Raw genomic sequence first — 25,327 nt, forward strand, 5'->3', positions numbered from 1 at the left:
GAGGAGCCATCCTGGCCCACACTGTGTATCTGTGCCTTGCCTGCCCCCTAGCTCCACTGCTCCACTCTCTGTCTGTGAACTGAAATGGTAGAGTGCTTGCCCTAGGGTGGTGTTGGACTGAGGGAATTCTACAGAGAAAGTCCCGGGGGTAGCCCCTGGCACTTTGCTTGCCTGCCCTTGCTGTTTCCATGGCAGACCCCTTTACCCCTGGTGACACCTTGGCTCTGAGATGTGGCCCGATGGGGACCCAGTGGGGATGTCACAGGGTCTGGCAGCTCTCAGAAAGTTATTTTATGTGGGAGCTTGAGTTCTCCCCCATAACCCTCCCGCCGCAGTGGTGTCCCTTCTAGAGGCTCCAGGAAGCTGCTCCTGCAGCTCTTCATGGCCAGTCCTAGGCTCACCTAGGAGACTCCAGCTGCCCACCTGTCAGGATTTGTGGGATTCAATGTGGGAACGAGCTGTTTTCCTCTTTTAGCAGCAGGCTACATTGTTCATGGCTGCCTCTGATCTTGAGGTGTGGATGCTTTTAGAGTGACTTTGGCTGCTGCCCAGATGATTTGGTCTTGTAAGCAGCACTCATTTTAAAACTGGGGCATAATTTACTTATAGGAAGATGCAGAGTTGTGCTCCTATAGGTGACCCTCACCAAGGGTCACCTTGACTTCCAGCTTCAACTTTTACCCCCAGGTAGCCCTGAGGCCTCACTGCAGTGATCAGGTTCTGTTCTAGATGTCCTTGTTGATGGCTATGCCCAGGGTGACTTTGTGTCTGGCTCCCCTGATAGGCATTGGAGTTTTGTGTGCTGGTGGTTTTTCTCTGAACACCATGCCTTTGTGGTGATGTCTGAGTTGCCAACATCTCCTCCCTTTGGTGGACCTCAGGGTCACCTGTGTCTGGCCCTTGGTAGCACAGCACTGTGAACAGCCATGTGTGAGGCTCTGCGGACCTGCACTCTCACCTTTTTCGGTGATTCCCATGAGGTGAGCCCATCTCTCCTTGTCCAAGATGGGCATACAGTCAGCCAGCCACTCTAGTCACCTGGCAAAAAGGCCAGCCCCTCCTCGGGCTCTGCCCCTTTAGTTACCTGTTTTCTGGACGTGGTGGGGCTTAGTGTTTAGAGGGAGATATTTTCCATAAATTGTGTGAACTAGGGCTGGGGGCCAGCATGACCGGCCTCAGCCAGGTCTGAGGATTAACAGGCACTGCCCCAGTAAGCAAGACCATTCCAATTTTCAGGTCCCAGGCCCTGAGACCAGGAAGGGCTGACTGGCATGTGTGACAGCACCCGAGAATGGACATTTCTAGTTCCCGATGTAGTTTTGAGGCTCAGGCAGTTGAGCAGTGGGGCTGTGGGTCCCGTCCCGATTCTGCCTTTCAACTTCTGCCTCTTTCCTCTGCCTCTTTCTTGTCTTTTCTTATTGTCCCACCAAGAAATGATACGGAGTTCAGTTTCTTAACTGTGAAAGGAGATCCCTCCGGGAGAGAAGCTAATGGGCTCATGTTGATGCCGACTGTGAAGTGCACAGTCCTGGATTATGGCCTGCCCTTTCAGGCCTCTCCCTGTTTCATTTCCCCCCTGGACTCCATCCAGCCTAGGAGGGTACAGACAGAGAGCCTGGCAGGGGCCTGGGGACAGGAAGCAGAGCTGAACCTGCTGAGGCTGTAGGTTGGGCCTTGGAGCCGCTCTGTTTCTGGGTGCCATGAGGCCTTCTGTGGTGCCTTCCTCTGGACAGCTGCCTCGGTTGCATCCCTTTTGATTGTTGGCTCCAGCCATTCTCATGCCTCTCTCCCCTGACCTGTCTGAGCAGGTGCCATGGAGGAGTTTGTTTTTCTCTAGCTGCCAGCAAGGCTGTGTGCCTGTGTGGGTGATGGGAAACATATGGTCTAGAGTGGACCTGCAGTCCATCTCTTGTCCCCCATTTTGACCGGACTTTGCATTTTTATATCAGGCTTTTGTTGAAGTGCATTTTTGGGAAGTTGATCTTTCATCTTGTCTTTGATGCCTTCTGTTTCTTCAGTACGGATTGATTCAGCTCCCTGTTGTATATTGAGACCAGGGGTACATTGGTTTGGGTTTCATTGACCTTTTAGCTATAATTACATGCAGGAAAACATAGACTTTAAGTGCATGTGTGCACCATGCCTGAGCACATGTACCATTCTGCTGCTGCTTCTTTCTTATTGCCAGACTCTGAGTGTCTCATCTCCTAGTCTTCTGCATTTGGATAACATTTCAAATACTGCATCCTTTTTAATGATTTGTGTCTGTTTCAGTATTGTTTCAGAAATCATTTTGTTTACTTTTCACTGAGATATAATTTACTGTTTTTAAACTTTTTAATAGTTTTGAAAAATTTCATACTGCGTTATTAAAATGAGCTATTTTTTGGATGATAAGATATAGAAACTACACAAATTATAATTGTGTAGCTTGATGGCCCCACATAGCCCTATAGATGTGGCATGTTGTTAGCATTCCAGCAGCTGGTTCCTGACTCTGTCCAGGGGTATTGGTTCTGGCTTTGCCTTACAGATTGATTTTTCCCGTTTTTGACTTATTGTAGGCAGTCCCATGGTATTTGTGTTTTGTGTGTTAACTAAGCGTTTTGTGTTGTGAGGCTGCTGTTGCTTGGATTTGCAGATCGTTGGCATTTGTCATTTGTAGGTCGGGTTCTTGTGGACTCATCATGCTTCCTTACCCAGGTTTGGGCTGTCAGACTCCATGCCACTGTGAACATGCATGTGGATGGTACCTGGAGTGGGGCCGTTGGGTGGGTGGAGGGTAGGCAGTTTCCAGGGTAGTTGTACCAGCAGTGTGGATGTTTCTGGCTCTCAGCTTCCTCCCCACCTACACTGGCATTTTCCTTGTTAGATTAAGGCCTTTCTATCTGTGAGTCCTTGCTATCCTGGAGATGATTTGCATTTCCTCATTTAGAGCCCTTCTTGTGAAGAGCCTATTAGCCAGCTTTTCTGTGGGGTGTCTACCTTTTCCTTACTGACGTGTTAGAGTTCTTTGTGTACTCTAAATATCTTCCTGCCCTCCCTCTGACACTGGTGCAGTAAAGGGAGCCAGCATGAGGGGTCTGGACAGTCTAGAGTTCCAGATGTGCCTCTGTCCAAAATAGGTTGGCCTCTTGGAGCCTTAGTTTCTTTGTCCATAAAATGGGAGTGAATTCCAAGAACTTTGAAATAGGTATCAAGTGAAATTATATAATTACAGAGAATTATAAGAGCAGTAGCTATTGTTACTAATATTTTTTTAAATGAGAGACCTCTCACCCACTAGGATGGCTAAAGTCAAAAGAGAGACAAAAGACAAGTCTTGGCTAGAATGTGGAGAAATCAAAACTCACACTTTGTTGGTAGAATGAAAATTGGTATAGCTGCTTGGCAAATAGTCTGGTGGTTCCTCAAAGTGTTAAACATAGAGTTCCCATGAGACTCAACTGTTCGCTTCTGTGTATATACCCAAGGGAATTGAAAACAATGTTCACACAAAAACTTATACATAAAGTATTATTTATATAACAGCTCAAAAGTGGAAACCACCCACATGTCCATTAATGGATGGATAAATAAAATGTCTATTCATAAAACGGGATAGTGTTTGGTAATAAGAGGTAAAGTGCTGGTACATGCTGCAATGTAGATGAACTTTGAAATCGTTATGTTCAGTGAAAGAAGCCAGAGATGATCATGCATTGTGAGGTTCCCTTTATATATATGAAATGTCCTGAATAGGCAAATCCATAGAGCCTGAAAATACACTGGTGATTTTTATGGTCTGGGGGAGGGGGACTGGGGAGTGACTGGTAATGGGGAAAAGGGTCTTTTTTATGGGATGATGAAAATGTGGAAGGTTGCAGAATACTAAATATACTAAAAAACACTGAACTGCGTACATTAAAAGGGTGAATGTTACAGTATATGAATTATGTCTTTAAATTTTATCAGGGGAGAGTCTTTTTGCTTGCTAAAGAGGAATTGGGCAGCTTCTTTAAACCTTACAGCTGTGGTGCCTATGTGTGAGCTCCACAGGACAACTTAGGTACCTTATCCTCCTCCTTAGGTTCAGCCTTTCTTGTTAGTGTAATGATCATTTTCTTTGAGTAAGTCTCATGTTTCTAGTTAAAGTAGTATTCAAGGGTTAAGGTTTTCTGATGTTATGATTATAAATATAATTGCTGTTTTTTATTATGTATTCCTAACCTAACAATTTGGAGGAATTGGAGATCTATAAATAATCTTTTTTGAGGTGTCTCTTAGTGCATTTTTTAGAGAAAAATCATCACCTGCAAACAATATGGAATTAGTTTAAACTTCTTTCTGTTTCCCCTGGTCTCTGTGAAGTGTGGTAGGAGGTTCTCTTGCCTTGTCCTTTTAAGGGGAGTAACACCAGTGCTTGCCCATTATTTATTAATTGATTCTATTATTTGTTAATGTTTGCTCTCATTTAAAACCTGCGTAGGCGGATTCACTAAGCTATAGATGCTCTTTTTATAACACTAAGAAAGAAAATGACCACATCCATTTTTCTGAAGCCTCATTTGAGAAGTGAGGCCAGATCGCAGTGAATGCATTTTGGTGCAGATGGCATTTTTACTTTTTAAACATTATTTTGTGGTTCAGCTTCTGACACACTCACTATACTGTATGGTTTACTCATTGTGCTTATCTGTCGTGATCCCCGGCAGGTGCCTGATCAGTGTTTTTAAAATTGAAATGAATGGGTGCCTCTGGTTTTGTGTTCCTGGGGCATGTGAATGATTTTCAAGGTGGACTATTCTGTTTGCTGAGGGCTTTTCATGCAGTCATCTTGGGCGTCTAAGTGCCTTTCTTTGAAGGGAGGATTTTTGGAGCTTCTCTAGGAGTTCTGGTATGTCCATTGAGCCTATGGTGACTGCCCTCTCTCCCCTTCCACTTTCCTGTCTTCTGCTGTGAGTGGACGTGGCAGTAGACAGAGAAGCTCTGGGTTCCAGCCCTGGTCCTGCTACAGCAAGAGCCTGCCTGCCCAGGATGTCGGGGCAGAGTGTGGGGCACTGGCCTCCGGATTCCTGGTTTAGTGACATGTGCATAGCACAGACTGTCAGCCTTAATGAACAGTTTCTTTTTATCGTTAATGTATGTTTTTAGTATAGCCCCACCCTCAGCAGAGTACCCTTTTGGCAGCGAAGCCCAGGTTATGATATGAGGTGTTTTTATTTTTTGTTTATTCGATTTCCTGTTGTTTTGTCTTATATGCCCTTTCTGATACATTATTGAATATTTCAATTTCCATGTGTTTGGATGCATGCATATTTTTCAGTAGCTTTTTTTTTTTTTTGAAGGAGTGTTAGATGTACAGAAAACTTTTAAATACATTTTAAAAATTTTGTTCTATGGAGGGAGGGCGTGCACAACGTGGTTGGAATTTCTTCATTTTTTATAGTACTGTGATGTCAGTCCATTTGAATGTGATACCATTTACTTAGGGAAACACTCTGTCTTGAAAAGAAGGTTGTGCCCTTCTTTGTATATTATTAAATGATTGTGATTGCTAAATGCTAGATTTCTAGTTGACACATTCTTGCATGTCTGCCATTGTTAAGTATTTTCTGCTATGCTATTTGGGCCAGTGAATTCGTGTTGATAGGTTTAATCAACCTTTGGCAGTGACTTTAATTTAATGCTATAAAATCTCTATCTCGAAGTAATATTATTGAGTTTATAGCTGTATTCACTTCACAGGCCTGAGCCCTCTCTTAAGTTTGATGAGTTTTCTGTGGAAATGGGGTTTAACAGGGCTGACAGGCTTTTGCAGAGGGAGCTGGCCACACAAACACATGCGTGTGTCCCCTATGTCACAGGTGCCCCCTTTCTTCTTTCTAGTCCTCAGAGTTGCTAGGTCTCCCTTTGATGCTAGTGAGTGGTGAAGCCCTGTGGCTTCTCTGTACCAGTTTTGGGAGGGGAATCCATCAGTCGATCACTATCTATTGAGCACACACTGTGGCAGGTCAGCGTGGGGCTTGAGTTGCTCTTTACTCTTGCCTGCCTGTCTCCCTATTCATCACCATGTGAAGGAGGGTAGGAAGGTGGGCGCCTAAGGCTGCTTTCTCCACCCTCAGGACAGAAGCAGTCAGTTACAGCTGCAGCCGGTTAGGTGGGGCTGGCAGTAGGTCCAGTGGGTACAAGTATACCAGCAGATGGTAACTATGGGAAGTGAGGGCTGAGAGGAGCCCTCCCTCCCTAAGCACTAACTGCCCTGTGGCACAGCTCTGCCCAAGGCTGGCGCTCTGTTCCAGGCTGGTGCCTGGCCCCTTGGGGTTCCTGGTGCACATTTGCTTTTAGGAGCAGCTCCCTAGGGCAGGGTTCTGGTAGGGACACCACTTTGAGCTGTGAAAGTGGCACTGGATCCTTCAAGGGCTTCTCAACTCTGATTGGGGGATAGAGAGGCTGTGGTACTGATGGTCACTGATGACTGAGCCAAGGGGGCAGTGATTCTGGTCATTTGGTGGTTCTCTAGGATGCCAGACTTCGGGGTCCCAGCTGGGACAGAATTGGGTCCTAGGGCCTGACAGTGTCTGCTGTCCTTGCGCCAGTGGCACCCATCCAAGGCCAGGCACACAGTATGCACTGGTAAGTGCTGAGGACCATGAAAGCCACCCAGTAAGGTCCTGGTGAAACTAGCTGGTAGAGTTTCACCAAGCATGCATAGGAAGATAGGTGTGGGGTAGTACATTAGGACCTCCCAGACCCTGCTTGCAGATCAGTCAAGGAGACTGGCAGAATTGTAGGACAGGCAGCTGGCAGTTCTGGAATTCCTGGGCTGCCTCTCCCCAGTGTAGGCTGGTGGTCCCTTCAAGGGCCTGGTGGGACCTGGGTGAGTGGGGCTGGATCAGCCCAAGAATTGCAACAAAGGAGTCGAGAATCTCAAATCCTAGCTTTTTACCTCATGGGAATGCTGAAGCCAGCACTCCTAGCTTGGCCTGTGTTGTGCTTGCTGCTTCAGATGCCACATTGCTGGGGTCAGGATTGGGGCTTGCTCTCAGTCTCCCCATGCAGAACTTTCTAGGTCCAGCATAGGTATGTCAGATGAAGGGTTAGCCTCTGCAACCTGAGACAGATGATCTGTGCCCAATGCAGAGATGCCCACACAGTTTTCTTGATGGGGGTGGACAGCGAGACCATTGCAGAACAAACACATTGCCCTGTTGGGGCTGAAGGGTCTGGCCCACGTGGGTTACTTTTCAAGCCCTAGCACTCCTCATAAATGAGTTTGATGTGTGTGGACTGTTTCGCCTATGGGCTTGGGTTTCGTCACCTGCCTTAGCACTGGGCTGGGTATTCCACACACATGGCCCAGTTTACAGCCAGGCTCAGTGAGGGGGAAGGACCTGCTGAGAATCAGCCAGGACATGCACCCAAGTAGCAGGCTCCATGGTGCTCATACCTGCTCTTCTGCCCTGTGGGTTCTGAGGGGAATTCCACGGCCAAGGACAAAAGGGGCTTCTTGTCCAGGGCTCAGGCATGGTGTAAGGACCCAGGTCTCTGGGCTTTGGCCACTCTTGTTTTTGTACATAGAGAACCCTGCACCCCCCCTCCCCCATTCTTTCATGCTCTGACCTGATGCATGTTTCTGCCTCTGCTTGGCTCAGGTATGGGCCTTTCCAGCATATGCTTACAGTTTACCTATAATGAGTCACAGATGGTGGATGCCAGGTGATGATGAGGTGCTGGCCCCTTACAGGTCACACCTGGCCCTCAGCCTGGTCTTGAAAAGAATGTTTTACTCAGTCTTGTAGATGTCTACGGTGCTTTCGAACCACAGCAATGGAGTTGAGAGTTGTTGCGACAGACTCTGTGCCTGTGTCATGGTTAATTTTCTGTCACCTCGGCTGGGCTGAGGGATGCCCAGATAGCTGGTGAAACATCGTTTCTGGGTGTGTCTGTAGAGGATGTTTCTTGAAGACACCAGCATTTGATTCAGTGGATGCCTCCCCACTGTGGGCAGCATCCTCCAGTTCGTTGGGGGCTCAAATGGAACAAAAGGCAAAGGAAGGGCGAATTCTCTTTCTTGAGCTGGAATGTCTGTCTCCTGCCCTTAGATGCCAGAGCTTATGGTTCTTGGGCCTTTGAACTTAGACTGAATTACACCACTGGCTTTCCTGAGTCTGTAGCTTGCATGCAGCAGATGGCGGGTGTGACTTAGCCTCCCTAACCAGCTGAGCCAATCCCTATAAAAAATCTCTCTCTCCCTTTCCTACCATTCCCTCCCCTCCCCCCACCTTGCTGTCTGTCTGTCTATCATCTCCTCACTGCCGCCCCCCCCCCCCCCACTGCCACACACACACATTCCAGTCTATCCATATCCTCTTGGTTCTGTTCCTCTGGGAAACTATGACTAATACAGATTTCGGTACCAAGAGTATGGAGATACTTGGGAGTCTCTTCCTGTTTGACTTCCTGTTCCCATCCTCCCATCCTTGTCTCTGCCCTGGGCCTCCCACCCAGAGGGGTTGCTTGGCTTCTGCCTTAGGGGTGGGTGGAGGTCTAGGGCCAGGACCTCTCCAAAGGGACCTTCTCTGCCTGTGCCCTGAGCTGGGCAAGACAGGAAGAGGCAAATGGGACCTTTTGCCTGAAAAGTCCACACTCCCCATGGACACCAGGCTTTTGGTCTTGTCGAGATGCTGACTGACCCCTGTATAGTCCTAGCACCCAGCGACTCTCTCTGAGCCCCAAGTCTCACGCCCATGGATCCAAGGCTATGGCCCCAGCATCACACCAGTCTGCTTTCCTGTTTGTGTTCCAGCAAATTTTACCTGCAGAACCACGTTTGAGCCAGATGTGCCCGTAGGGCTGCAGTGTGCCAACCTCTGTTCTAGGAGCACTTCTCCTCAGGTGGTCAGTGGAAGCCTGTTTTCTGTAATTGTAATCTTTGCTTCTGTGTCTGCTTCTGTCTCTGGATCTGGCCTCTTTGGTGTGGTGGGGGCCCAAGCATCTGGTGGGGGCCAGGGCTTGATCCTGGACAGCACAGCACTTTCCATGTGCTGCTTTCTTCTCTGGGGACTTTCAGGGGTCTTAGCATGTTGATGGTGGTTGGAAATGCTGGCTCTGGAGGCGCTGGTTCCACTGAAGGCAGGAGGAGGGCTGCCCAGCCCCTGCGGTAGCAGAGGTTTGGTGTATTGCAAGAATATCCTCATGAGAGCCCCCTCTTCACCAAGCCCCATCCTCACCAGTGGTTGCTAACTATTTTTTCTAGTACAGCACTCCCCTGGTTGGAATTGTAGCTCGAGCTTCATGCTCACTCAGCTCCCTCCGTGTACCATTCCATGGGTACCCTGAGTCCTAGGCCCCACCTCTTGTCACCTTGTTCAGGCTGCATCACCCTCTTCTTGGGGGCAGTTACTACTGCCTCACCACACCGCATCGCTGATGCCCTCCCTGGATTTGGGGCTCACTCAGCCTGGACCTCTGGGTCCTCCTGACCACCTCCTTGCTCTTGTTGTGGTGGTTCAGACCCAGCCTCCATGCCCCTACTACCCATAGCTCCCAGACCCCTTTTTTCCCATGCCTGGAGGACTGGATTCTGGATTCTTGGATTCAGACAGTCCTTATCCAGAGATGGGCTGGGCATGATGAGAACAGTAGTCACTTCCAGTGCTGAGTCTGGGGGTTGGTATGGGGGAGCTTGGAGAGGGACTCCTAGGGGAAGGCTGAGGTTGAGTGGGGATCAGAGGAGAGGGGATGGGCTGGGTGGGAGCAAGGAGCATACTGTACAGGGTGTGCGTGTTTGCATACACATATATATATATATGCCTGTGTGTGAGCGAGGGTGTGTATGTGTGAGAGAGACCAAGGGTGTATGTATGGGTGGTCCAAGGGTACTTGTGTGAAACAGAGGGTGTGTGTGAGGGCAAGACCATGTGGCCAGAGTGTGGGGAGCCCTAGAGAGGAGAATGGAAGCTTTCTTATAGGGAGGTGGCATACATGGGGTGAGAATTACATGGGCTCTGGTTACTGAATTATAACTGATTAAATTCTTACCATGCACCCAGGTTACTGAGGAAGAAATTGATGCATGCCATGGTGGATGGCTGCACAGAGCCTGAACCTCATGATGGGAACCCAATGTATCCTGTCTCCGAGGGTTCTCACAGAGTGAGGGAGGGTCAGGGTTATTCGGTCTTGTTTGCTATGTGCTGATGCCCTGGTCCCAGAGCCCTCACCAGGACCTTAGGCCATCATTGGAGAAAGCCCTGAATTCCTCCTTAACCAGTCCTCTGCTTCCTCCATGGGCCTTCGTCTCTGGGCCCTTCCCACCGTCTCCTGTTGTCCAACTACCCACCAGGCTTCTGATGTTTCTAAAGAGCCAGGAACCTTCTGCCTGGCCTTGCGCTCATGCTGCTGCTGTTCCTCCTCCTGCTCCTCCTCCTCCTCCTCTTCCTCCTCTTTCTCCTCCTCCTCCTCCTGCTGCTGCTCCATCTGCTGTGCCCCCCCCCCCTTTCTATAATGATGGGCTTTGAAATCCTCTGTGACTCTCCCTCCTGGCCTGAAGCTTGTCCTGAGCTCAGGTGTTTGTGCAGGGTCCACATTTGTGTGGGTGAACTTGCAAGGAGGCTGATTGTGAACTCATGCCTGAGCTCACCAGGCTGTGTTGGGGCCTGCCCCGTCTGGGCAGCTTCAGAGCAGTAGGCAGGGCGTGGGCTGGGAGTCTTCATCAGGAACAGCAAGCAGTCAGTCACCCTGCCCACACCAAGGCAGCCCCTAGAGGGGTATCACAAAAACACTGCCACTGCCTTCTGGAAGCCCAGACAAGTGTCCTATAGTCCAGGAGGCATTTCCCTTCTTCCCCAGAGCAGTTGGGGTAGTTCCTGGGCAGGTTTGGGGTGGAGGCCCAGGCTGGATCCCCTTCTGGATGCCTGTGGATGGAAGGTGTGTGGTGAGGCAGGGAAAGCTGCAAGGACAAGCACACCAAGACTCTCCAGTCATTTGGTTAATGTAACTACTCTGAGCACTTCCTGGGATGGGGAGGCATGTTCTGAGATGGACTTAGGGTTGCACAGGATGGTGCAAGGCAAGAGTGAGGATGCTTTGGTCAGAAAGAAGTTCAGACAAGTGGGCTGAGTGACCAGGGACAGGGTCTTCACCTCTCCGACCCTCATCCTGGCCTGTGACTGAGGCAGTGATGGGGGCTCCTAGGTTTATATTTTCCAGGTTGGGGGTAGGATGCTTGAAAAACATCTCAGTTGTTGTCTTAAATAGCTTTATTGAGGTATAGTATTCAGTTTGATAAATTTTTATATGGGTGTATACTCATGAGATGGACAACATAATTGAGATAATGAAGGCATCCATCACCCTATGTGTTTCCTGGACCCATTTTTAATCTCTCCCCTCTTCCTCCCCAGGTGTCCTCAATATACATTTGTTTGCATTTTCTAATGTTTTACATAAATGAAATTATATAGCATATATTGTGTTTTTTGTCTGGCTTTCTACTAAACATATTTTTAACATAAATCTGTGTCGATGTGTGTATCAGTAGCTGCTTCCTTTTGATTGCTGAGTACAGGCCTACCTCAGAGATGTTGCAGGTTCAGATCTAGACCACTGAAATAAAATAAGTATGTAAAGCGAGTCATGATCTTTTTGCTAGTGGAGGATGTTGCCTTCAATTTGTAAAAAAAAACCCCAAAACCTCAACACCTGTGAAGCTCAATAAAATGAGGTATGTTTGTAGTAGTTTTTTGTATGGCTGTGTTACAGTTTTTTAAAAAATCCATTTTCCTGTTGTTGGTCATTTAGTTTGTTTTGTTTTGGCTGTTACATGTGTTCCTACATGAGTTTTGTATGGGCATATGCTTTCATTTATCTTGGGTAAATAACCTAGAGGTGGATGGCTATGCCATATATCAGATACCTGCTTAAATTTTAAGAATCTACCAAATTCTTTTCCCAAGTGATTGTACTACTTTACATCCTTCTCTACCCCAACAGTGCTGGGGAGTTAGCGTCAAGCATTTTAATCTTCAAAATGCTAAAATCTACATATTCTAGTAGATATGTGGTAGTATCTCATTGTAGTTGTCATTTTCCAATGTTGAGCATCTTTTCATGTCACCCTTTCTCATACCTATATCTTCTTTGGTGAAGTATCCAGTTGGTTTGCCAATTTTTTATTGGGTTGTTTTCCTCACTGAGTTTTAAGAGTTCTTATTTTCTAGATACAAGTTTTTTTGTTTTTGTTTTTAAATCAGATATATGATTTACAAAGATTTTCTCTCAGTCCGTTACTTGTCTTTTCATTCTCTTGTCTTTCAAACAGCTTAAGTTCTTAGCTTTAGGCTGAGAATTCCAGGACAATGTTGAACAAAAATGGGGAAGCTCAGTTTTTCACCATTATATAGTACTAGCTATAAGATGTTTGGAAGATGCCCTCTATCAGGTTGAGGAAGCTCTCTTTTGTTTGCTCAGAGTATTTATCAGGGATGGATGCTGAATTTTGTCAGATCGTTTTCCTGCATCTTTTGAGATGCTCATATGGATTTTCCTTTTTGTACGTTGATATGCTAAATTACACTTTTTTTTTTCTCTCCTAATGTTAATCAATTCTTTGGATTAGCTCCACTGTATCAGGATTCCTTATCCTTTTTATAGATTAGTGGATTCTATTCGACAAAATTTTGTGAAGAGTTTTTTGCATCTGTGTTCATCTGGGATATTGGTCTGTAGTTTTTTTATACTGCTTTCGGTTTTGGTTACAGAGTGATGCTGGCCTCATAAAATTAGTTGTAAACTGTTTCTTTTCAGTTTTCTGGAATAGTTTGTGTATAATAGGATATATTTCTTTCTGAAATGTTTGGTAGAATTCACCAGTGAAGCCATTTAACCCAGTTTATTCTGTGTGGGTTTTTAACAACTTCACATTCAGTTACTTTAATAGATAATCCAGGTTATCTATTTCTTCTTGGGTGGATTTTGGTAGTTTATGTCTTTCAAGGAATTTGTTCTTTTTATCTAAGTTACCAACTTTATTGGCATAGAGCTGTTCCTGATGTTTCATTATTCTTTATACTACCTGTACTGCTGTCACTTCTCATTCTTGGTTTAGTAGTCTGTAGACTGCCTCCCCTACTCCCCACCACATACCATTTAGTCTGGCTAGAGGTTTATCAATTTGATTGATTTTTTTTTTTCTAGAGAACTTGCTTTTGGTTTAATTAATTTTTCTCTATTTTTTCTATTTCATTGATTTCTTCTCAGATCATTATTATTTCTTTTTCTTTGGGTTTCATTTTTTTATTCTAGTTCCTTTCCTTTCCTTTCCTTTCCTTTCCTTTCCTTTCCTTTCCTTTCCTTTCCTTTCCTTTCCTTTCCTTTCCTTTCCTTTCCTTTCCTTTCCTTCCTTCCTTCCTTTTTCTATTTTTTTTTAAATTTTTCTTGAGGAAAAACATATAAAGCACAAATCATAAGTGTGAATTTTTGTTAACTGAACCCACTCATAACATCAAACACCCAGGTCAGGAATCAGAGAAGCCCCTCTTGAGGGCCCTCTCAGTAATTGACCCTCTCCCAGCCCTGACTTCTACCAGCATAGGTTAGTTTTACTTATTCTTGGAACTGTATACATAAAAAGGATCACATAGTATATGCTCTTTTGTGCCTGGCTTCTTTCGCTCAACATTGTATGAGATTCTTTTCTGTTGTCTGTATAATTAATTTACTCATTTTTATTTCTGTGTATTCTGTCATGTGACTGTATCACAGTTTTTCCTTCTGTTGACAGATACTTGGGAACTTTGTGGTTTGGGGTTTTTGTAAATGATGCTCCTAAAAATATGTCTTATCATGTACATGTGTAAGCATTCCTCTCCAGTAGGGGTGGGAATGCTGAATGGTAGAACAGGTGTGTGCTTAGTTTTAATAGATACTGTTTTCCTAAGTGGTTGTACCAGTTATACTTCCACTACCATGAGGATGAAAGTTCATAAGGGTTTTAGGCAGGGCTTGACAATCTGTGATCTGGTCTACCATTGATGCTGTCCAGTGTCTGTTGAGTGACTGAGTGAAATGCAAGACACTGGCTGGACTGAAATGAATTGGGGCTGGCTGAACTCTCATCATGAGAGAACATATTGTCCCAAAGACTCGCCCAAACAAGAAAGGACCTCCCCTAAGGAATGCACAGCTTGTACAGAGGGTTTAAAACTGCTCCAGTGGGGTTTTGAGGTTCTTTATTCAGTACTAGGGAATTTGTGGTGTCTGGGACATGGAGGTGAGGAACATGGTAGCCGTCAGGCAGACTTGAGGCCTTCATCCCTCGTCCTGGAGGAGCCCCATGAATCATTTGGGTAAAGGCCTAGAGGAGTCTTATCTGGTAAAATCAAGCGTGGTGAGCTAGGGTGAACACCAGGCTCTTACCAGCTTTGTGCACCAGGGCACCCAGGCTCTTGGCCTTATGAGCTTCAGTCTGCTCATCTTTTGAAAGGGTTCAGCTCCTCAGGGCTGTTAGCTGTGCCTTGAGCAAGTGTTGTAAATAACCTGAGTACCTACTTGCTTTTGTGGCATCCCACAGATTCCTATATTCATTTCATTTTCATTCAGTTAAAAATACTTTCTAGTTTCCATTTTGAATTCTTTTTTGACCCCCGAATTACTTAGAAGTCTGTTATTTAGTTGCCAAATATGTGGGGATTTTCTAGATGTCTTTTGGTTGTTGATTTCTCATTTAATTTCCTTTGGTCAGAACACATATTTTTTATGGCTTGAATCTCTTTAAATTTGAGACACGAATTTGGTCTGTTTGGGTGTAAATGCATGAAAAGAATTTATGTGCTGCTGCTGTTGACAATTAGGTCAAATTAGTTAGTAGTGTTGTTTGTGGTCTTCTATATCCTTATTGATACTCTGTTTACTTGTTCTATCAATTGTTGAGATAGCTGTTGAACTCTCCCAACTTTAATATTGGATTTGTCTTTTTTACAGTTATATCAGTTTTTGCTTCATGTATTTTGAAGCCTGTTATTAGATGTGTAAACATTTAGAATTATTATGTTCTCTTTGTGAATTAACTTCTTCATTATGCAATGATCCTCTATCTCTGGTAATATTCTTTGCTGCGAAATCTACTTTATCCAGTATTAATAGAGCCATTCCAGCTTTCTTTTGATGAGTGTTAGCATGGTTAATCTTTTTCCTTCCTTTAACTTTTTAAAACAACTGTATTTTAACAGTTTTATTTACTTATATAATTTACATACCATATAATTCACCCATTTCAAATGTATAATTCAGTAGCTTTTAGTATATTCACAGAGTTGTGTATCTGTCACCACAACCAATTTTAGAACATTTTCATTAACTCCCAAAGATACCCCACACTCCTTCATTATTATCCTCTCCAACTTCCCAACTCCACCCCCAACCCAGGGCAACCATTAAATCACTTTGTCTCTATAGGTTTGCTTGTTTTGGACATTTTATGTAAATGGAATCATACAATATGTGGTCCTTCGTAACTAGCTTTTTTCACTTAGCAGAATATTTTCAGGATTCATATATGTTGTGCCATGTGTCAGTAATTCATTTCTTTTTATTACCAGGTAGTACTCCATTTTCATCAGTTTGTGGACATTTGGATTTCCACTTTTTGGCTATTATGAGCATTTGTGTACAAGTTTTTGTGTTGATGTATATTTTTATTTCTCTTGGATCTATACCTAGGATTGAAATTGCAGGATCACATGATAATTCTTTAACTTTTGGAGGCTCTCCCAGGCTGTTTTTCACCACAACTAAACCAATATTTTTCCATATCTTCACTTAGTGGGCTTGAGGTACTATCTCATTGTGGTTTTGTTTTGCATTTCCGTAATGTCTCCTGATTTTGAGCATCTTTGCATGTGCTTGTTGGCTGTTTATCTTTTTTGGCGAAATGTCTATTCAAGATCTTTGTACATTTTTGAGTCATTTATCTTTTTATTGTTGAGTTACAGAGGTTTTTTTTCTTTTTAATATATGCTCTGGATACTAGACCCTTATTAAATATAAGATTTGAAATATTTTGTTGTGTAGGTTGTCTTTTCACTTGATAGTGTCCTTTGATACACAAAGTTTTAAATTTTGATGAAGTCTAGTTTCTCTATTTTTTCCTTTCGTTGATCATGCTTTTAATATAACACAGTTAGTGCCAACAAGGTCATGAAACTTTATCACTGTTTTTTTCTGAGCATTATAGTTTTAGTTCTTATATTTAGGTCTCCGATCCATTTTGAGTTAATTTTTTATGTGATGTATATGATCCATCTTCATTTTTTTTTTTGCATGTGGATTTCCCTTTGTCCTAGCACCATTTGTTAAAAAAAACCTTTCATTATTGAATTATTTTTGTGCCCTTGTCAAAAATAAATTGATCACATATATGAGGGTTTATTTCCGGACTCTTCTGTTCAATTGGTCTATACCACCCATTCTTATGCCTGTACTATTCTATTGTGATCACTGGGGCCTCATACTAAGTTTCGAAATCGAGAATTTAGGCTTCCCACTTTTGTTCTTTTTCAATATTGTTTTAGGTATTCTGGGCCCCTTGCAATTCCATGTGAAGTTCCATTTCTACAAAAAAAGTCCATTGGGATTTTGATAGGGGTCGCATTGAATCTCCAGCTAATTATTTTTTATGGGGATTTAAATAATAAGAAAAATGTCTTTTATATTTATCAGTGTAGTCACTCCTCCTTGTAAATCTAGATTTCCATCTGGTATTGTTTTTTTCTGTCTGAAGGATTTTATTTAACATCTCGTAGTACAGGTCTGCTGGTAAGAAAATCTTTTCAGCTTTTGTATGTCCGAAGTCTTTATTTTACCTCTATTTGTAAACAGTTTTCACTGGGTATAGCACTCTGATTAATAGTTTTTTGTTTTGTTTTGTTTTTGTTTTTTTCAAGAAATCACTACACTGGCCATGCTTGTCAGAGAAATCCACTGTCGTTCTTATGTTTGCTTCTCTGTAGTAGTGTATTCTTTTTCTCTCTCTGATTTTAGTATTTGCTATATATTACTAGTTTTAAAGTATTTTTTCTATCCTCATTTCTTCTCTCTCCCAAACCTGCAGACTCTCAGTATTATTAGGCTCCTTGAAGTTCCACAAGCTCAGTCACGCTGTTTAGTGTTTTAGTCTCTTTTTTTCCTCTTTGTGCCTTTCATTTTGGGTAGTCTTATTGCCATTTCTTCACATTTACTCATATTTTCTTCTGTGTTGTGTAATCTGTTAATCCCATCCAGTGCCCCTTTCATCTCACATGTTGCCTCTCCGCTTCTGTACCTTTGGCATCCTGAGCCTGTGGAATGAGTCCTACCCTGTCTCCCAGCTCTGTCACTATGTCATTCTTAAACCCCAAATCCTCGCGGGGCTGTTCTTCTGCCCATTTGTGGGCGGTATCACCTGTGATAGGATGCTGGGTTCTGGATTTTACATGTTGGGAGATGGCACTGTTTTCCTGTGTGTGTTCTTGTATTTTGTTCTGGGATGTAGTTGGATCCTTTCAGGTTTTGCCCTTAAACTGTTGGTCAGGGCCAGAGGGCATTTATCTAACTCCACCATGGCTAGGGACTTTACAAATGATGGAATGGTTCCCTCTGTCCTGCTGGTGGCCCTTTTCCAGCCTCAATGGCTCACTCACAGGCTTGCACCGATTATCCACTGTGAGGAATCAGAGTCCCTCTGTCTTCAGGTCTGCCGTCATTGCCACCTATCCACTATCTATCTTCCAGCACCTCTTCCTCTGCTCAGGCCTACAAGCTGCTTCACACTCTTTCTGCTCTGTGGCCAGAGGAATGGAGATTGTCGTGGAGCTTGCCTATACCTGTCTGTCACTACCTTGTGTCTATCGACTTGAAAACCATTGCTCAGTCACATCAACTTCCCAGTTATTTTTAGTTTTTCCACATGGGAGGTAGATTCAGTCTCCTGTAACAGCCTTGTCTGGTGGAGATTGCAAGTCTCCATCTCCATTGTCTTTGAAAAGCTGCTTGGGTGCTCAGGGGGCCCCCTGCTGGGAGGTGGGCCTAGGCAAGATTTAGGCTGAAACTGGCAGGCCTATACCTGTGTGTCCTTGCATGTTGTGCTGTTTAGCTGTCCCACCTCTGGACAGCCTTTGAAGGTGATATGATGCCTCGTGAAATGTTTGCATTACAGCTTGAAGTTCATGAATGTATTCTGCTCTTTTCACCCAGTTAGGCTTGTCTGGAGGTTTGGAGATAAACCGCATGCTGGCCAATGCTTTTCTGGGCGCCTTGCAGGTTCTGGCAGGCCCAGGGCTGGTGTGCAGCTGGGAGTCAGAGCTGCTACTCAGGAAGGGGCAGGCCCTGCATAGACATGGTTTGTGCTCTGGGCTTTTCCTGGGGACAGCAACAGAAATCACAAGGCTGAACTGACTTGCTTTGGAAAGAAACCAGTGTCTTCATGGAATGGCTATGTTGGTCGGCTGGGGCAGATGAGCAAGACACGCCCTTGAAAGGGTGAGCAGTTATTCTGACCAGACCATACTTCATTTAGCTAGTCTCCCACTGCAGAGAAAGGAGTTACTTTCTACATTTCGATTTTTTACATTAGAAAGAATCCTTAGTAACATCTTTCTATATAGCTTTGAATATTTTCCCAATTGTTTTCTTGGACTAAATTCCTGGACTTCATATTAGTTTGTTATATTAGTTTAGTCATATCAGCATATTCGCCTAGACACTCATAGTAAATGAATGAAAATGTTCCTATCTTTGCTTCTCCTTCCTTCCCACCTTGCACATCCCCAGTAGCCATCCTGGGATGTGCAGAGTGGGAAGGAAAGAGAAGCAAAGATACTTCCTGCGGGCCTGGCCCCTCGTTTGGGAGGGGGCATGACATGATGGGAGGCCCCAGCAGGCCCAGGACTCTAGTCCAGTTTCTCTTGCCCATGGGGACTCTTCCCTGAGCCCCCATTCCCCCTACCATGCCCCTTCACCTCTCTCAGGCAAAGTCCTGATTGGGTATGGGAGTGGCAGCATCCTTTTTCCTGTGTCTGGCAATTTCAGCTCCATACCTAGGTCCTGGGCAGGTGAGTAGGGTCTCCTGAATCGGGCACACATGGTGGCCTGTCCGCTGGCTCTGAGTGCTCCAGTCCCCTCACGTGGGCCTAGGCCTCCTTGGGCATAGGCATCATTCAAGATGAGTGAACAGATGGGTCAAGATCAGGCAGCGGAAGGGTACTTCCCTGAGCCTTTTTCTCCCTGTATTAGGCTACATGCCTGCTTGCAGGACCGGCTGGCCTGCTTCACTCTCATGGAGTCTCTTCTCTACACAGGCATTTGGACAGGTACACACAAACCACAGGAAGGTGGCTGCAGATGGTGAGAGCCGGGAGGAGAGTCTGATCCAGGAGTCAGCCTCCAAGGAGCAGTACTATGTGCGCAAGGTGCTGGAGCTGCAGACTGAGCTGAAGCAGTTGCGCAACGTGCTCGCCAATGCGCAGTCGGAGAGCGAGCGCCTGGCCTCGGTGGCACAGGAGCTGAAGGAGGTACTGTGGGGCTGGGTGGGCTGCCCATGTGGGTGAGGAGACAGCCCCCATGTGCTGGTGAAGGGAAGGACACACTGACAGTCGTCCCACCTGCCCAGCCCCAGCCTCACGTGGTCTGGGGTCCGGTACATGTACTGGCTCTACGCCTGAGCTGGTGTGAATTCTGGGTCCCAGGGGCAGCCTGTTCCTTAGGTGGGAAGTAGGACTGTAGCTTCCACCTGCTGGCTTGTGATGACGAACTCAGAAGGGGCTGTTGCAGATGGTGTCTGGGACCAGCTTGGAGTCCTGGCCCCTGATGGAGTCCTCGACATGAGAGGCCTGGCCAAGTTGAAAGCAGAGGGCAATCAGCTAGTGATTTCTGAGGGAAGTGGAAAGGTGGGCCACCACCTCCAAGATGGGATGGGACACCAGGAGCAGCTGGGAATCTGCGTGAGCTGCAGTCCTAGCTTTGGCATTGGGGCCCCTGGTGCTCAGAGCCCCAGGTTTCTCATTAAAGGAGAGTGACCTTGTTCTGGGCCACAGAAAGACTCACCTTCTTCCCTCTCTTCTCCTGGGAGGGCAGTGACAGGTGACCACACAGGCAGATGGTTCTGAATGGTGGCCAGCTCTGAGGTACACACCACAGACATGAGGGTCCCATGGGGCTGGGGACACCAGTGAGGTTTGGGGCAGAGCCCAGGAGCCAGCAGCAGTTGGGAGCAGTCACACACCCTGGTTTGTTTGGGTCAGAGGTCATTGAGGCTTATAGGCCTGGGAGGAGATTGACTTGTATCTTAGGAGTGGGTAACCCTCAGAGGCCTAGAGCTGGAGTGTATGTCTCATTTCTACCTATGGGATCACCCTGGTTGGGTGGGGAGGAAGAGTTGTCAGGGCTGAGGATTCGACCTCCTTGCTGCCTAGCCCAGGCACATTCAGCCCCTTCCACTTCCAGAAGGGCCTGTCCTGGGCTGAGAGGAGAGTGCTGAGACTTGCTGACTCCTGGCTTTAGGTGCCAGGAAGTAAGCTCAGCCAGTTCCACAGGTTGTTAAAGAAGAACAGGTCTGGTGGGGTTGGGATCCCTGCTGTTCCTGTTAATGCTTCAAGAGGAAGCCTGCTACTCCTCATGAATCCTCAGCTATCTTTCTCCCAAGGTCCAGCCTGTACCCCTGAAGTGCCTGCAGGACAGGCCAATGTGGAGCCTTCCTGGGTTCCTGGTTGGGGTGGAGGCTCTCTACTGCCATCAGCTTGGACCAGAGTCCTAGTTAGTGTCCCCTCCATTGCTAGCTCAATCCATACTCCACTCCATTCCCCACTCCTGTCGTGTCTCCCCTCTCCCCTCGCCCCTCTCCTTTCTCTCTCTTTCTTTCTGCATGGTTACTTTATTGAAGGGGTGTGTCTACCTGAAAGGATGAGGTATGAGTGTGCTGGGTAGATAGAGTAGGGGCTCTGAGGGTCACAGGAAAGAGTGGCTGACTCCATCAAGTGTCTGCTGGGACTCTGAACCCACTGTACCCACACCCTTTTTACCAACAAGTAAGCTGAGGTCAGGGGGTCCTTTGGAAGGCAGTGCTTAGTTGGGACCCCACTCACCTACCTTCTTTCTCCATCAGGGCTGATATCCACAGGCTCAGTTGCAAGAAGGTGCTTCCCTGGGAGAAAACCACACCCCCATGGTGGCCAATTGGAGCTTGTTTGAGCCCATGGATTTGGGCTGTGTGTCGGGCAGAGATGCTCATACCTGTGGTGTGGGATGGAAGCTCGGTTGCTAAGGGAACCAAAGTGCCGGCCTGTGTGTCCTGCAGTAGACAGTGCAGTCCTTTGCTTCGTTGTGTCCTGGGCCAGCTTGTGACTTGGATGTGCCTCACCTCACTATCTACAGTGCCTACCCTTGGGCCTGGCGATAAACCAAGGCGGGATAGGACTTTTGGGGCCCTGAGGACTTGTACAGGCCCTGCTGCAGGTGTGTCTGCCCAGCTCCTGAGTTGGGAAAGTTGAATCTGTCTGCCCCGGCCACAGGCAAAGCTGTCCCAACTTTCTCTACTCACAACCTAGAGGGCCTTCTAGGTCTGTCAATCCTGGCGCAGAGACCTGTGGAGAGCTGGTGGGTTTCAGACCTTCTACTTGGCTTCTACTCTGCCAGTTGGCCATGTCAGATCACACTGCCCATCTTTGGGCACCTCTGCTGTGACTTATCTAGGAAGGAGGGTACACCTTTTTGGCAGAGGGATGAGTAAGTGCTGACTTGTGCATTCACAGAAAGTAGGGAGGCTCTCTGTTCAGGGTGACAGGAAGTGGCAGAGCAAGGGCTTGGTCGTGTGAGGGGCTCATGGCCAGTCTACAGCAGTGGGAGCCAGTGAACAGTTCCAGCAGCATTTAAGCAGGGGAGAAATAATATGAGATGCGAGAACAAAGCCAATTGTGTGAGTATGCCTCAGCTGACTAGAGGTGAGAAAACTAGTTAGGCAGATTAGCTAGTTATGGCTGGCCGTGTGGCCTGCAGCAGGTTAGGATGGTGCATTTGATGGATGCGTGAAGTGGCCACAGTTTCCCTAATAGGTTTCTTCATTACCATCTTCAGAATAGAGAAGCCCTGAGTGGTACGCTGAGGTTTGGCAACTTTGCGGGCCCCTCTCTGTCTTTAGTGTTCTCTCAGCAGCTCACTTGTCCCCTCAGTGCCACATCTGCCTGGTTCAGTCTGGTTCCAGTCATTACAGCTGGTTCCTCCTTCCCCTCCAGATGTGGGTTCGTTTGGTGACAGCGTATTGGCGAGAAAAAATGGCTGATGGCTGATTGAGAACGCACAGGCCAAGTGGGGAAAGCCACCCTTTGACGGCAAGAGGCACCAAGCATGTCTGTCTGGGATCACATCCCCTGCTCCTTGGCAGCTTTCATTGGGGCAACCACACCACCCTGTCCATGAGAGGTGGGGTGCCTGGGATGGTGCTGATGGTGCTGGGGTCTCCTCTGATCACTTACCCTGGTGTAGTGGCCCACACTCCCCATTCAGGTGCCCTGATTCCAGTTTCCAGGGTGGCAGGAACAAAAATTCATGTTTATTTCGTGTTGCTGCTAGAACAAATTACCACAAACTGGGGGCTTAAGACAGCAAATTTATTCTCTCACAGTTCAGGAGGTCAGAAGCCCCATATCAAGGTGTCGGCAGGGTTCGTGGGAGAGTCCATCCCATGCTTCTGCCAGCTCCTGCCATTTCTCCTTGTGTTCTGGATCAGGAGTCTCTAACCCTTGGGCCACAGACTGGTACCAATCCATGGCCTGTTAGGAACTGGACCACACATCAGGATGTGAGTGGCAGGCAAGTGAGTGAAGCTTCATCTGCATTTTCAGCTGCTCCCTGGTGCTGGCATCACCGCCTCAGCTCCATCTCAGATCATCAGGCATTAGATTCTCATAGAAGCACCAGTCCCTGGTGCCAGAAAGGTTGGAGACCACTGCTGGCCTTCTCCCTGGGTGTCTGTATTTCCAACTCTCCCTTATAAGGACACCAGTCATTGGCCTGTCCTAATCCCCTATGACCTCATTTTAACTTGATTATATCTGTAATATTCACAGGTTCTGGTGATTAGCTTATCTTTTGGGGGAACACAGTTAAATCTGTAAATAGTCTATCCTTTGGCCTCAACAATTCATGTCCTTCCCATGTGCAAAATATACCCCATCCTAACATCTCTCAAAGCCCTAACCTGTTCCAGCATCAACTCTAAGATCTCATCTAAATCCTCTAAATCAGGGATGGTGAGACTCTAGGGATGGTCCATCCTGGGACAAAATTGCTCCTTGTGCAGAATATCTGCTTTCAGAAAACAGTGATGTGATAGGCAGAAGAGAAGGAATAAAGGGCCTGCAGGTCCCAGCAAGTGCTATCCCAATGGAAGAAGTCACACTGGATTTCAAGGTCTGAGAATAATCGTTGTGGCTTGGTGTTCTGACCCTGGAACCCAGGATGACATGGGCCTGCTGGCCTCCGAGCCACCTGGTTGACTGGGAGCAACACGTTTGGTACTGTCTCCAGAACACTCTTTCCTCATCTTTTGCAATATGGACAAGCTGAGAATTTTCTAAATCTTCAAGTTCTAGGTTTGTTGTTGTTGTTGTTGTTTTGTTTACCAGTTCTTTCCTCATTTTCTCTCTTCTTTCACATTTTACTATAAGCAGCAAGGAGAAGCCAGGCTGCACTTTCAACACTTTAATTAAAATCTCCTTAGCAAAGTGTCCATGTTCCTTGTTTACTAGTTCTGCTCTCCACCCAGCACAAGCACACAACCAGGTTTTCTGCTGCTTTACAATGACAACAGCCTTTCCTCGGCTAAGGAGCATCTTTACCTGATGTTCACACCTCTCCCAGTGTTCTCTCATGATGCTACATGTACTTCTTAAGACAACGGAAGCTTTCTCTGTGCCTCTCTTCTTTTCACTTTACAAGGATCACACGAAATAATTGTTTCTTGTTTCTGCCAAGTCTCAGGGCAGTCTGGCCTTATTCTGTCATGCTCCTCAAAACTCTCCCAGCTTCTGGCTATCTAACTCCAATGGCCACTTCTGCATTTTCAGGTATCTGTTACAGCAGCACCTCTTTCCTGATACAAACCTGTATTTGTCTTCTTGGGCCACAATAACAAATTGCCACAGACCATTTGCTTAGAAAACAGAAATTTATTCTGTTAGATTTCTTACATCTGAATTGAAGGTATTGGCAGGGCTGTGCTCCCCGTGTGCTCTCTGTCGATCCTTTCCAGCTTCTGGTGGTTGTCAACCCTTGGTTTTCCTTGTCTTGTGGCTTCATCGCTCAAGTCTCTGCCTCGGTGGTCACCTTCCTGTGTAGACTCTATGGCTCTGGTAGGGCTGAGGCTCAGGTAGTGGCCTCTCTTTGAGGGAAAGCACAGACCAACTGTGGGGTGCTCCTGCACAAGCAGTGCACCCTCCCTGTACTGCAGGGATCCGGCTTCTATGACACGGGGTCCTGGCTTCTCTGTAGTGCAGACTCCCAGCCTGACTGCAGCATAGCACCTTCCTTATCTGCTTGGAGCCTTCCTTGATGTGTCATCCATGGGCAACTTTAGGAAGCCTCAGCGAACTCCTGAGCATAGTCGGTGCTCAGCAGAGAAGGAATGGCGGAATCCCCTTGGGGTAGTCAAGCACCAGGTGCAGTACCCATAGAGACAGTGCCAGTGAAGATGCCCTGAGCCAGACAGATGCCATACATCCAGATCCATTTCTGTGAACATCCCCAAAAGGCAAATCCATGGAGACTCAAAGCAGATTGGTGGTTGCTACTTTGTATGCAGTTTCATTTTTGAGGCTGAAAATGTTCTGGAGCTAGATAATGGTGCATAACTCTGAATAAATTAAAACTATATTTGTATACTTTCAGTGGGCGAACCTTTTGGTGTGTGAAGAATATCAATAAAGAACAAAGGTGCCCCCTGTGCAGGAAGGCTGTGCATGGATTCAGCTCAGCACAGGTTTCTGTGCAGTCAACCTGGAACCTAGTCTTATCTCTGTCTTCTTTTCGACCACCTCAGAGTCACTTGCTTTTTTGAGGGGAGTTGTTGAGTCTTAAATAAAGCCTATTTGCAGGGACAAAAATGGAATTTGCTCATGGCCTCCCCAGTCTCATCTCATCTCCTGTGTCCTCCCATGCTGAAAGGGGGCAAGTGCTTCCACCAGGTGTGTCTGGCCAGAGTAGGCTGAACCACAGGTGAGGAGGACCCAGCCTGCCTTACCAAAGTGGATGCGGTGAGCACATGGTCATGGTTCTGCTATATCAGTCATTGTGTTAGTAATGAAGGCTCACTGGAGAA

At 46.4% G+C, this 25,327-nt stretch overlaps 1 protein-coding gene across 3 annotated transcripts in view; it reads left to right on the forward strand.

Annotated features, from left to right (window-relative positions):
• BICD2 (BICD cargo adaptor 2) overlaps positions 1–25,327 on the forward strand; it is a 50,867-nt gene that overhangs the window by 13,869 nt on the left and 11,671 nt on the right. For 2 of the 3 annotated variants that reach the window (XM_016161202.2, XM_016161203.2), the window contains exon 2: positions 19,317–19,529. The exons of the other annotated variant lie outside the window; for it this stretch is intronic. In XM_016161202.2, the coding sequence (XP_016016688.1) occupies positions 19,317–19,529 (213 nt within the window). The remainder of the gene's footprint in view (positions 1–19,316; positions 19,530–25,327) is intronic. 3 annotated transcript variants of the gene reach the window in all.

Source organism: Rousettus aegyptiacus, unplaced genomic scaffold (assembly GCF_014176215.1).
Source record: "Rousettus aegyptiacus isolate mRouAeg1 unplaced genomic scaffold, mRouAeg1.p scaffold_m13_p_3, whole genome shotgun sequence".
NCBI classification, from domain to species: Eukaryota; Metazoa; Chordata; class Mammalia; order Chiroptera; family Pteropodidae; genus Rousettus; species Rousettus aegyptiacus.